Below are 10,529 nucleotides of genomic sequence, written 5' to 3' on the forward strand. Positions count from 1 at the left end.
GGTTGGTGGTGTTTGGTGGCAGCCCCCGGTCCCTTAGGTGTTCGAGTCCCACAGGAGGCCCGGAGGGGGGAGGGGGTTCTTTTTCTAATTTTTGTATCGGCGCCCACAGCCTTTGTATTTTTCGGATTGCAGACACTGTGTTTTCTGGTCTTTGGGGGTTGGTGGAACTTTGTGTATTGCCTTTCGGAAAACCTGAGTTTTGCCACGGTCTCGAGCAGATTTGAAATAAATTCTTTTGACACTGCCAGCAACTGAAAGACGAGGTGTGGTCTGTGAGGACTGCTGGGCGCGGGTCTGCCCTTTCCCAAATATCCTATATAATAAAAGCGTAACATGCTAATTAGACCGGGCGACCTTCCGGACGAAGCCGGGGCTGCGAGGGAAGCCCAGGTCCCAGGTGCCAGAGGGAGGCCAGTGCCGGCAGCAGCCGGGGGAAGGAAGGCCTACTCTTGCACGAATTTCGTGCACCGGGCCTCTAGTATGTAAATAATTGATTTCAGAGAGGAAGGGAGAGGGAGAGGGAGGGAGAAACATCAACGGTGAGAGAGAATCAGACAGGCTGCCTCCTGCACGCCCTCCACTGGAGATTGAGACTGTAACCGGGGCATGTGCCCTGACCGGGAATTGAACCACGACCTTCTGGTTCATAGGTTGACGCTCAGCTGCTGAGCCACGCTGGCCACGCTGAGGACTTTTCTTAAATGTGCTGCAAGCTTTGAGAAGCTCCAGACGCTCTCAGCAAGGGCGAGAGCACTGAGGAATGTGTTCAGCTGCCCGGGGGTTGCTTTAAGGAACTGGCAGTGGCTCACACGTAGGTTCTGGACACGAGTCAAACGCACCTGTTATTTCACAGTCACGGCCACACCCCCCCCAAAAGGTGAAGTTTATTTATGTCACTTCCTGTGAAGTAGACTTCATATACTTGACACTGAACATGGAAGATGCTTTTCCCACAAAACAACTTGACAAGTGATCACATTCGTTGCTCTTTCACGATAGAGTGACATCACATCGTTTTTAGAAAATCAAACGGCGATTTAAAGCTCATTATTAGCCCTTATAAGCCAGTACATTCATGGAAAATCTCATTACGAGCAAATGCACAAAGCACCAGTGACAGCGGAACTCGAGTGACGTGCCGGCCAAGTTCAGCGTCTTTCCCAGGTTTACTTCACAGTCACACGGCGCTTGCGTGGATGGCCCACCGTGGCCCCTCAGACACATCAGCCCCAGCAGCTTTATTTTATTTTTTATTTTTATTTTTTAAAAAATATATTTTATTGATTTTTTTACAGAGAAGAATTGAGAGGGATAGTTAGAAACACTGATGAGAAACATCGATCAGCTGCCTCCTGCACACCCCCCACTGGGGATGTGCCCGCAACCAAGGTACATGCCCTTGACCGGAATCCAACCTGGGACCCTTCAGTCCGCAGGCCGACGCTCTATCCACTGAGCCAAACCAGTTTCTGCCCCAGCAGCTTTACTGGTCCTATTTGACTTGTACCTTGAAGAACAGTCATGAACCAGGAAATAAAGAACCGTCTGGAGTCTCGCCGGCCCAGGCTCAGCACAAGGGCGTCCCCCTCCCTCTCGCTCGGACGGCGGCTCACTTAGCCGCTCGGGAAGAGTTTATCTTCCTGATGTCCACTTGGCTCAGAATCAATGTCCCATTTTTGAATTTTCCAACCTGGCCAATCCGCCCACTGGACAAAATGCTGGGCGCTGCGTTCTTCTTCTTGGATTTCCTGCATTGAGAGAGAGAAGCGTTAGAGTGAGGGTCGCCGCACCACTGGCCAGACCACGTGGCGGCTCCGCAGAGCCCGCCCTCCATGCCCTGCCCTGGCCCCTCAGGGTCTGTACTGGTTCCTTCCACGTGCCCCCTCCCCCCCGCCCCCGCCGCTTCCCCAGGTGTCGCCTCGCTGTTACCTCCCTGGCTGGACACCCTACCCACCCGCAGGCACTTCCTTTCACAACGCTGCCTCTCAGCCTCTCACAGACGCCAGCCGGGCACCTGCGCTGTCTGTCTGTCTGTTTTGGGGTGTCTCCCTCACCAGTGTCAGGGCCTTGAGGGCAGGGATGCACTCCAGGTGCTCATGGCTGCATCCCCGAAGCCGCCTACATGCCTGGCACGGCCGGGACACATGCCAGCTGAAGGCTAGGGCAAGTTCGCTGGAGCCCAAGAAAGAGGCTGAGATACCAGGAGCCAATTTTGAAATAGTAAAGGGGGGGGGGGGGGGGAGGAAGGCGCTAGAACAAAAGCTAAGAAACACCCATAAGCAACACAATATCTGCTATTCAAATCCTGGCGCTCTGCCTGCAGGCCAGGCACTCCCCACTGACGGGACTCGGTCACATCCGAGGGGACAGGGGACAGAAGTCTTGCTGGAAGTGTCAACCTCAGCGCTTCCCCTGGTCACATGCAGGTGTGGGTCTTTGGCAACAGGAGATGGGAGAAGGTTCCAGACCCAGTCCTGAGGTCGCTGCTCGAGGTGAGCGGTTAACTACATCCTGTCTCCCCCTACAGGGTTGGATGCCCCTCACAAGGAAGCACTGGGGCAGGCCAGACCCCCGGGACCCCCGCATTATCCTCAACCCTCAGCCACAGCTTCCCCACGCGGTCCGCCCTCAGGTCGTGTGGTGTCACTCACCTGTCCTCCTGCCCTTTCCTCTTCTTCTTCTTGAAAATCTCTGTGTCCTGGGCCTGGTTGCAGAATGTAAGACAATATATGTATCAGGAATAGCAAGAGGCCTGTGATCAAAAGCCACCGAGATGCTGTTTATCTTCATGCTTTTTGAGGAGACATGTTAAAAAAACACACTCCAAGTTTCTTCCTAAAACACTTTTGAGAATGTGGAAGGCCATTCCAGAGAAGACTGACGATAGAAACGTCCACTCTTCCACCCTTGCCGGTTTGGCTCAGTGGAGAGAGCGTCAGCCTGCGGACTGAAGGTTCGATTCCGGTCAAGAGCACGTGCCCCGGTTGCAGGCTCGATCCCCGGTAGGGGGCGTGCAGGAGGCAGCCGATCCACGATTCTCTCTCATCATTGATGTTTCTATCTCTCTCTCTCTCTCCCTCTTCCTTCCTCTCTGAAATCAATAAAAATATATTTTAAAAAAAGAGAGTAAATGCAAAAGCTATTTTTTAAAAAAAGAAATGTCCACTCTCCCTTTCAGATGGAAGGGCGTAGAACACCCATCCCCTTGCTGCTTCAAGGCCCCTGTGCACTGCCCAGCCCCGAATCCAAAAACAAGAACTGAGTGCAGGGAAGCGAGGAACGCAGCTGACATGATCTGAACAGGAGTTGGGATTGCAAGCAAACCGCTGTGCAAATGCACCCGATCACGTGGCTGGCATGACCCACGCTGCTGACCTGAGCAAGTGGGTTTTGGTCCCTTAAATCTAGAGTCTGGACCGTCCCGAGCAGCCGGGCCCAGCCTTCCACGGTGACAAATGGCACCCACCGTTCTGCTCTGGGTTTAATAAGGTCAAGGCCACGACACCCACCATTCTCCTTTCCTCTTCCTTGGCTGCCTTCTTCTCTTTGATCTGCTCCTGCAAAGCCTTGTAATTCACGTAGCTCTTTTTGGGAGGCTGCAGGGAAGGAAAAGGGACACACCATCGCTTTGTATTCTGCACCCATTTCCCAGCGTCCCTTGCCCCGGCTGGCCGCGTCCGGCCGGGCGACAGGAGGCCGAGCAGTCGCTCACCTGTGCGCCCAGCATGATCGCACGCTCCCGTTCCAGCACTCTCTCCTTCCCTTTCCCGTAGCCCGTGATCCCGAACCGGTGCACCTCCAGCCGAGCCTGGAGACAGAGCAGAATCAGACCCAGGTGCCCTCCAAAACCTCCCCGGAGAAGCCCACGCCCGTCGGGGATGCGTTTTGGAGACCGTGAGCTGGGCGCCAGATACGCGTGCACATCCTCACGACCTGCAGCGACGAGGGCCAGCAAGACGCTGGGATGGTTCAAGGAGCTGCGTGAGGGCTCCCGCAACGTGACCGCCCCCCTCCCACCACCGTCCCGTGTTCACTTAGGACAGCTGAGGCAAAGCATGCTCTCTGCACCAGGAGGGACAGGGGCAGTGAATGCAGAGCCTGCAGCACTCCGAGGCTCTGCAACTCCCCGCCACCCACAAAGGCAGTCACTTCCACTTAGAGGTCCCTCCGCAAGCATCCCTTCCTTACGCGTAGGAACCACTGGGAACGGCTTTAAACACAGATCTGTGTGTTTTTTCTTTAAAAGATAACGTAGGGAGAATAGAAAAAGTCACCGATACCCACTCTTAGCAGCTGGATTACTTGCTCCTGCCTTTTTTCTCGTGCGAGTCTGAAGCCTCGTGTATAATCACAGAACCCACGCATCCCTGCTTCTCCTACTCTCCACGGGGGCACTGGTGGTGTCAAGCGAGGGGGTGTCTCGATGAGCTTATCCACGCCCCCAGCCCTGGGACGTGTTAGCACAGTCATCATTTTTGGTAGCAGAAAGATGGAAAAGTTAACAATGTCAAAACACATACCTTTTCCAAGTTAAATTCTTGCATATTCACATCTTTCTCAACGATACTAGTCTTGGTCTGAAAAGGGGAAAAAAAAAATTCTCTTAAGATCATCGGTTACCACATCATTCTAGTCTCTGCCACCGATGGAGTGGACACGTTCTAAAAGGCCTTGAAATTGGCCCCGATGCCTACATACCAACGATGGCACAGACATGTGGCACAGGATCCTGACCGACACCTACTTGCTACTCCAGTGACTCAGGGGCCTACTGGTTCTGACAGACTTGGCGTGTCTTCTTGAGTATAAAGCACTTCAACGAGATGACTAGCTTCCCATCAGGTAGCTGACGTGGGACCTACTACGGAACAGGGTGCAGACCAGCTGAGACGGCAGGGTTTCAGGGTCAAGGCCAGGGGAGTGATTTGGAAAAAGCGGATGTCATGAGGCAATAACTTGGGAAAATGTTATGTCGGTGAAGGTGCTGGATCAATGCACTGGAGTTACTCCAAGGACAGAGAGTCCAGGCGCACCTACAGCCTGTCTCTCCGGTGTAGCAAAGTTTTCACGCCAGGAGGCCTTAGGCCTGAACACGAGCCCTGGCACGGACCTCGGATCCACAGGAAATTCACAAGCTTTTCCACCTCCAAAAGGAAATGCTGAGTATTCTGCTGATTATACACCATATCCAGTGGGGTCCAGGACAACAACCCATAACTAAGCACATCCATTCGTGTTTCTGTAGCATCTCTGACCATTCATGCCAAACGGAACAAACAAAAATAATTCTTAAGCCTCCTGTCAGTTCAGGTCAGGTTTTGCTGCCAAATAAATTTGCACCAAACTTAAAAAAAACGCCCCACTATCTTGTGACGCCCAAAGCTCTGGGGTTTTGGAATGACAGACTTGAGACTGTGGGGTTACTGTCTACGTGCAGGCCGATGCTTTAAAATGCAGACAGGTGCCATGAACTGTGAGGCTCCCGGGAGCTGATAAATTAGTTAATGGCTATAATAATCACTTTTAGTGAATAGTAAGCACCCATCATACGCTCAGAAGCAGGCTACGTGGACCTCAGTCCAGGCCACAGGAGCCAAGATCCCTTCCGATGTCAGTGCATTGTTCTAGCACATTTTTTCCTAATGTTTTTATTGACTCGAGAGAAACATCAGTGAGAGAGAAACATCGATCGGCTGCCCCCTACCGGGGATCGAGCCCACAACCCAGGCATGTGCCCTGATCGGGAATCAAATGGATGACCCACGAGCCACACCAGCTAGGCGATTACGTCTAGTATGTTTTTCTCGCCCCTTTCTATGTAGGCCACAGAAGAGGCTAAGGGTCACGAACGGGGCAGTGATGGACAGATGTTAAGGGTGGGGAAATGGCACTAAGACGTGGCTCTAAGGGCCAAACAACACTTGGACCATTTAAACGATCAATGACACCTCCTGAGGCTGTGGGTTTTCGCCCACGGGCAGCATTGCAAGATCCTTTGTAGAGTGGATTCACCCTTCGCTCCTCGATCCCAAGCCCAGGCCACTCCACTGGACCGGGACCCCTCAGGAAGTCCTGCCTCAGTCCCCTCCTGCCTTGTTAGACAGAGCGGACGAGCCCACCTGTAACCCACTTACCGTGCAGGGGGCACCGTGACCGTTTTTTAAAACTGATTTCAGAGAGGAAGGGAGAGGGAGAAAGAGAGAGAAACATCAGTGATGAGAGAGAATCATGGATCGGCTGCCTCCTGCACGCCCCTCACTGGGGATGGAGCCCACAACCCAGGCACGTGCCTCTGACCGGGAATCGAACCCGGGAACGTGCAGTCCGCAGGCTGACGCTCTATCCACTGAGCCACCCCGGCCAGGGCCAGAGTGATCTTTTAAGTGATAATTCACCTCATGCCCTTGCTTCAACTTTTGGTGGCGTTGCATGTACTTACACTAAAACCCGAGGGCCTCACCGTCCCCCGCGAGACCTGGCGAGGGCTGGGCGGCTGCCTCTCCCACAGCTCCCACCTCCCCTCCGTCCCACTCCCCCTCGCCCTCCAGCTCCCGGACCCAGCGGGCCTTTCCACGCCTCGGGGTTCCTGCCTCACAGCCCTCCCTCTGCCTCAAGTCCTCGTCTGGCTCCTTTCACCGAAGCCTTTCACAGAGCAGCTGGTCTGATGTCACGTCCTCGGACCGACCTCCGTCTCTCCTTCAGAGCGTTTCTAACTCTGTTTCGTGACACTGTTCCTTTTCCCGGGGTTTGCCTGCCTCCAGCAGAGGACGGTACACTCCCGGAGGGCAAAGGACTGCATCGCGCTCCCTGCTGACCTCCTGGGCCTGCCCAACAGCAGGCCCTCGGTTATGTGTGCATAAATAAATAAATAAATGGGTAAGCCATCTCTTACCTACTCTTCCTGTCAAACTACTTCTGTGGTCACTACAAGTGGGCATGAGGAGGAGCTTCCTGTGCCAGTGAGACACTGGTAAAGGGTAAAATGCTACACAAACGGTGGCCCAGTCTGGCCGAGCAACCAGACCTCACCCATGGACTGAATTTCAAGCGAGACTTACAAATGCGTCTAAGAGAGACTGCTGCTCAGTAAGCTCAGCTGCTCTTCACTGCCGGGGAAATTAAGCACATCCCAGGCAGTGCCCCTGCGAGGGGACCCCTGGGCACCACGCCTGGGCTCCTCCAGTCTGCCCAAGTGCCCGTTCCCTTGGCCCATTCTACCCTGTATCCTTTTGCTGCAATAAATCATAACTGTGATATGCCCGGCTAGTGTGGCTCAGTGGGTTGAGCGTCATCCCATGAACCAAGAGGTTGCTGGTTCAATTCCCGGTCAGGGCACATGCCCAGGTTGTGGGCTTGATCCCCAGGGTGGAGCGTGCAGGAGGCAGCCGACCAATGTTTCTATCTCATCCATGTTTCTCTCTCTCTCTCTCCCTCTCCCCCTTTCTCTTTAAAAAAAAAAAAAGTCAATAAAAACATAACCAGACAGTGACTGCATGCTGAGTCCTTCGAGTGCTTTCGGCAAATCCCCCAAGGCTAGGGTGTGGTCTCGGGGGGCCCCTGACAGTCTATAAAGATACTCGCCCAGTTCTAATATCAGGGTTTCCATCCTAGACATACAAACTAACCAACTCACTACCTTGGCGTTCTCATCTTGGTCCGGCTTCTGTTTCCTTTTCTTATTCCTGCTGTGGAATTCCACCACTTCCACGGGCTCCCTCCTGTTCCGGGGAGAGGGCGATGCTGCGGCCCGAGGGGCTGGCGGCCCTGCGGGGGGTTCCGGGGGGGTCACGGAGGGGGCACGCTGCAGCTCTTCTCGGAGCTCCGAGAAGAAGGTGGAAGCCCTCTTCCGCGGGCCTCTCACAGGAGAACCAGGCGGGGGAGCGGGCTCGGCCCCCAATGCCGCTGGGGTCCCCGCATCTCTCTTCTTGTTTTCCTTTTTCTTTCTGATCCTTTTCCGTTCTGCTTCGTCTTCTGTCTCTCCTGTTTGCTCAACCACAAGAAGGAAAAAGAAATGTTTTTATTTTTAGCTACCACCCATATCAAATCACGTGAATGCACGTATACGTCGCCTCAAACACAAACACCAGGATCTACCTACAAAGAAAAAACAAAAACACACGACTTGTTTTTCTTCAAAGAGGGTTGCATTTGCACAATTTATAGAATCCAAAACGCCACATGGGACGATGCTCAACCTGGGTAACTGTGTTTGTGTCTTTGACTTTTATTAGCAGTTACTTTAGTCTTCACCTTGGCTGTTCCTAAGTCATCATGGCAATAGTCCCAGACTGGCAGCCAAGCTGGCTCACGCTTTGTAACTAAAAATGGCAGCCAGTGTTTCTTTTTAACACTTTGTAGGGTTACAGGTAGGCGTTATAGTTTTTCTATCTTCTTTCAGTTATGGGTTAAGATGAACCTGCCCAGCCGGCGAGGTTCAGTGGTTGAGCACCGACCTATGAACCAGGAGGTCAGGGTTCGATTCCCAGTCGGGCACATGCCCGGGTTGCGGGCTCCATCCCCAGTGTGGGGCATGCAGGAGGCAGCGGATCCATGATTCCCTCTCATCATTGGTGTCTCTCTCTCTCCCCTCTCCCTTTCTCTCTGAAATCAACACAAATGAATATTTTTAAAAAGACACTAATGACTGAAGATTCTCTTTGGCACAGGAAGGAGAGATGTCACCCTCCTTCCCTGGGGCAAGTTCTGCAGAGCGTGGGGAACTGCCTAGTGACGTCTCAGGCGGTTGCCACATTAAAATGGGTGTTTTATTTTCCCCTCCTCCCATCAAGATAAACGAAGGAGAGCACAGGTTGGCCAACTTAGGGGAGAAAAGGTTGGGAAAACATTGTCTGAACCCCAGCGAGGGGATGCCCTGAAGGATGAGGCCCCCATGGGACAAGGTGGTACTAACACAGGAGGGTCAGCTGTGCCTGTGGAGTACAGGGTGGGGGTGCCCAGAGGTCCGGAACAGCGAAAAGGGGGAAAGGAGGGCTATTTTGAGAGTCCAAGGACCCATGTCCATCCCCCTCGTTAAGTATAAAAGCCGTGGCACTTCCGACGCGCAATTCGATGGCGGTGCCCACACTGAGGGAAGTTGGCAGGTTCGGTTCATGGAGAATGTCATAGTAATATATAGAAATGTTTTAAAAATGCCTAAAAAACATTAAGAAGGTTTTGAGCGGTGTATTCTCCCGGGATAACCACAGGTAGCCCCTCGTCCTGTTTGAGATAAACGTGTGTGCACTGACCTAACTCACTGATAGCCACCTGGACGGCTTTAAAAATGGGGATCCTGACCAGGCCAGTGCTCGCCTGTCGAGACAGCCACAAAGGCATGTCCTTTTAGCCAGTCCGGCAAGCCACGCCGCTCCACGCTCCTCTTCCTGCCAGGCGACAGAGGAGCGACTAGTAACTCCGGATTGAGACACGACAGCGTTCTCGGGGTGAGGAATGCTGGCCCCCTGCATCTGGACCCCAGAGGAGACAGCACCACTGGGATCCCCATTTAAGCCTGTACCCGCAGCACCAGGAACTTGTGTGAGTAATCAGGTGCTGTGTGATTTGCAACTGCCTATGTTTCATGTGGTGTCATTCCTCCGGCAGTTAACTGAATCACTTTGCGTGCACTTAACATTGAAATGAAAGCTTCTGGTCTTTTCGGTCCTAGGCCTGCCCTTGGTCCTGCTTGCATAGAGCAGCCTCTTCGCTAGCAACGACTTGAATGTCCCAACACGTGCTCGGTTCCAGTGTGTGTGTTTACATTTTTATTGATTTCAGAGAGGAAGGGAGAGGGAAGAGAGAAAGAAACATCCATGATGAGAGACTCATGAATCGGTTGCCTCCTGCACGCCCTGCACTGGGGATGGAGCCCACAACCCGGGCATGTGCCCTGACCTCCTGGTTCATAGGTCGACACTCAACCACTGAGCCACGCCGGCTGGGCTTCAATATATTTTTTATTGTTGCTAGTATTACAGATATCTCTTATTTCTCCTTCATTCCCCTTGTCCTCCCAGCCTCCCCCCGCCCCCCCAAAGTGTTCACCAACCTATTGCCTTGGGTCAACACCCCAGATCCCTTCCCGGGATCTCCTTGGGACAGAGACTAACTCGACCACGGGGGCAGGAGGAAGATGACAGGCGGGGACGGTGTGGGCTGAACCCGGTCCCGCCGAACCCGATCCTGGCCGAGGGGTGCTGGCTCCCGGGGAACCTTGACCCCGAAAGCGGAGGCCGGCCCCGTCGGCGGCGCCCAGCAGCCCCTCGCTCCCCACGTGGACTCCGCGGCCCGCACTCACCGAAGTCGTAGAGGTTCTGGAGCACGGCGTCCAGCAGCTGGCGGGGGGGAGGCGAGGAGGGCGGCGGGGAGGGCCCCTGCTCCTGCGCCATCGCGGGGTCCGGCTCTGCGCGACCGCCCGGCGCCCACCGTGTGCGGGTTGCGCGCGCGCGCGCGTGCGCGGCGCCCTCACTTCCGGGTTCCGCAGGCCGCGCGCGCGCGCGCGCCGCAGGGCCCCGCGCGGCTTCCGTCCT

At 54.2% G+C, this 10,529-nt stretch overlaps 1 protein-coding gene across 1 annotated transcript; it reads right to left on the bottom strand.

Moving 5' to 3' along the window:
* Nucleotides 1–1,274: 1,274 nt before the first annotated feature.
* On the bottom strand, nt 1,275–10,468 carry C24H1orf131 (chromosome 24 C1orf131 homolog). Its single transcript, XM_054712944.1, has 7 exons — nt 10,298–10,468; nt 7,637–7,980; nt 4,521–4,577; nt 3,713–3,808; nt 3,510–3,596; nt 2,652–2,704; nt 1,275–1,748 (listed from the first exon to the last, which is right to left on the bottom strand). Exons 1-7 carry the CDS (start codon nt 10,386–10,388, stop codon nt 1,610–1,612), a joined length of 867 nt encoding a protein of 288 aa, XP_054568919.1. The 5' UTR covers nt 10,389–10,468; the 3' UTR covers nt 1,275–1,609.
* Between the last annotated feature and the right edge of the window lie 61 nt (nt 10,469–10,529).

The sequence above is a fragment of the Eptesicus fuscus genome, chromosome 24, assembly GCF_027574615.1.
Source record: "Eptesicus fuscus isolate TK198812 chromosome 24, DD_ASM_mEF_20220401, whole genome shotgun sequence".
NCBI lineage: Eukaryota > Metazoa > Chordata > Mammalia > Chiroptera > Vespertilionidae > Eptesicus > Eptesicus fuscus.

Excerpts from the sequence above, each read along its gene's own strand:
- C24H1orf131 (XM_054712944.1), bottom strand. The coding sequence starts at position 10,388 with ATGGCGCAGGAGCAGGGGCCCTCCCCGCCGCCCTCCTCGCCTCCCCCC. Across the intron at positions 4,578-7,636 it reads ACCAAGATGAGAACGCCAAG|ACCAAGACTAGTATCGTTGA; the intron begins GTAGTGAGTTGG and ends TCCCCTTTTCAG. Across the intron at positions 2,705-3,509 it reads AGGAAGAGGAAAGGAGAATG|GCCCAGGACACAGAGATTTT; the intron begins GTGGGTGTCGTG and ends TTCTGCAACCAG.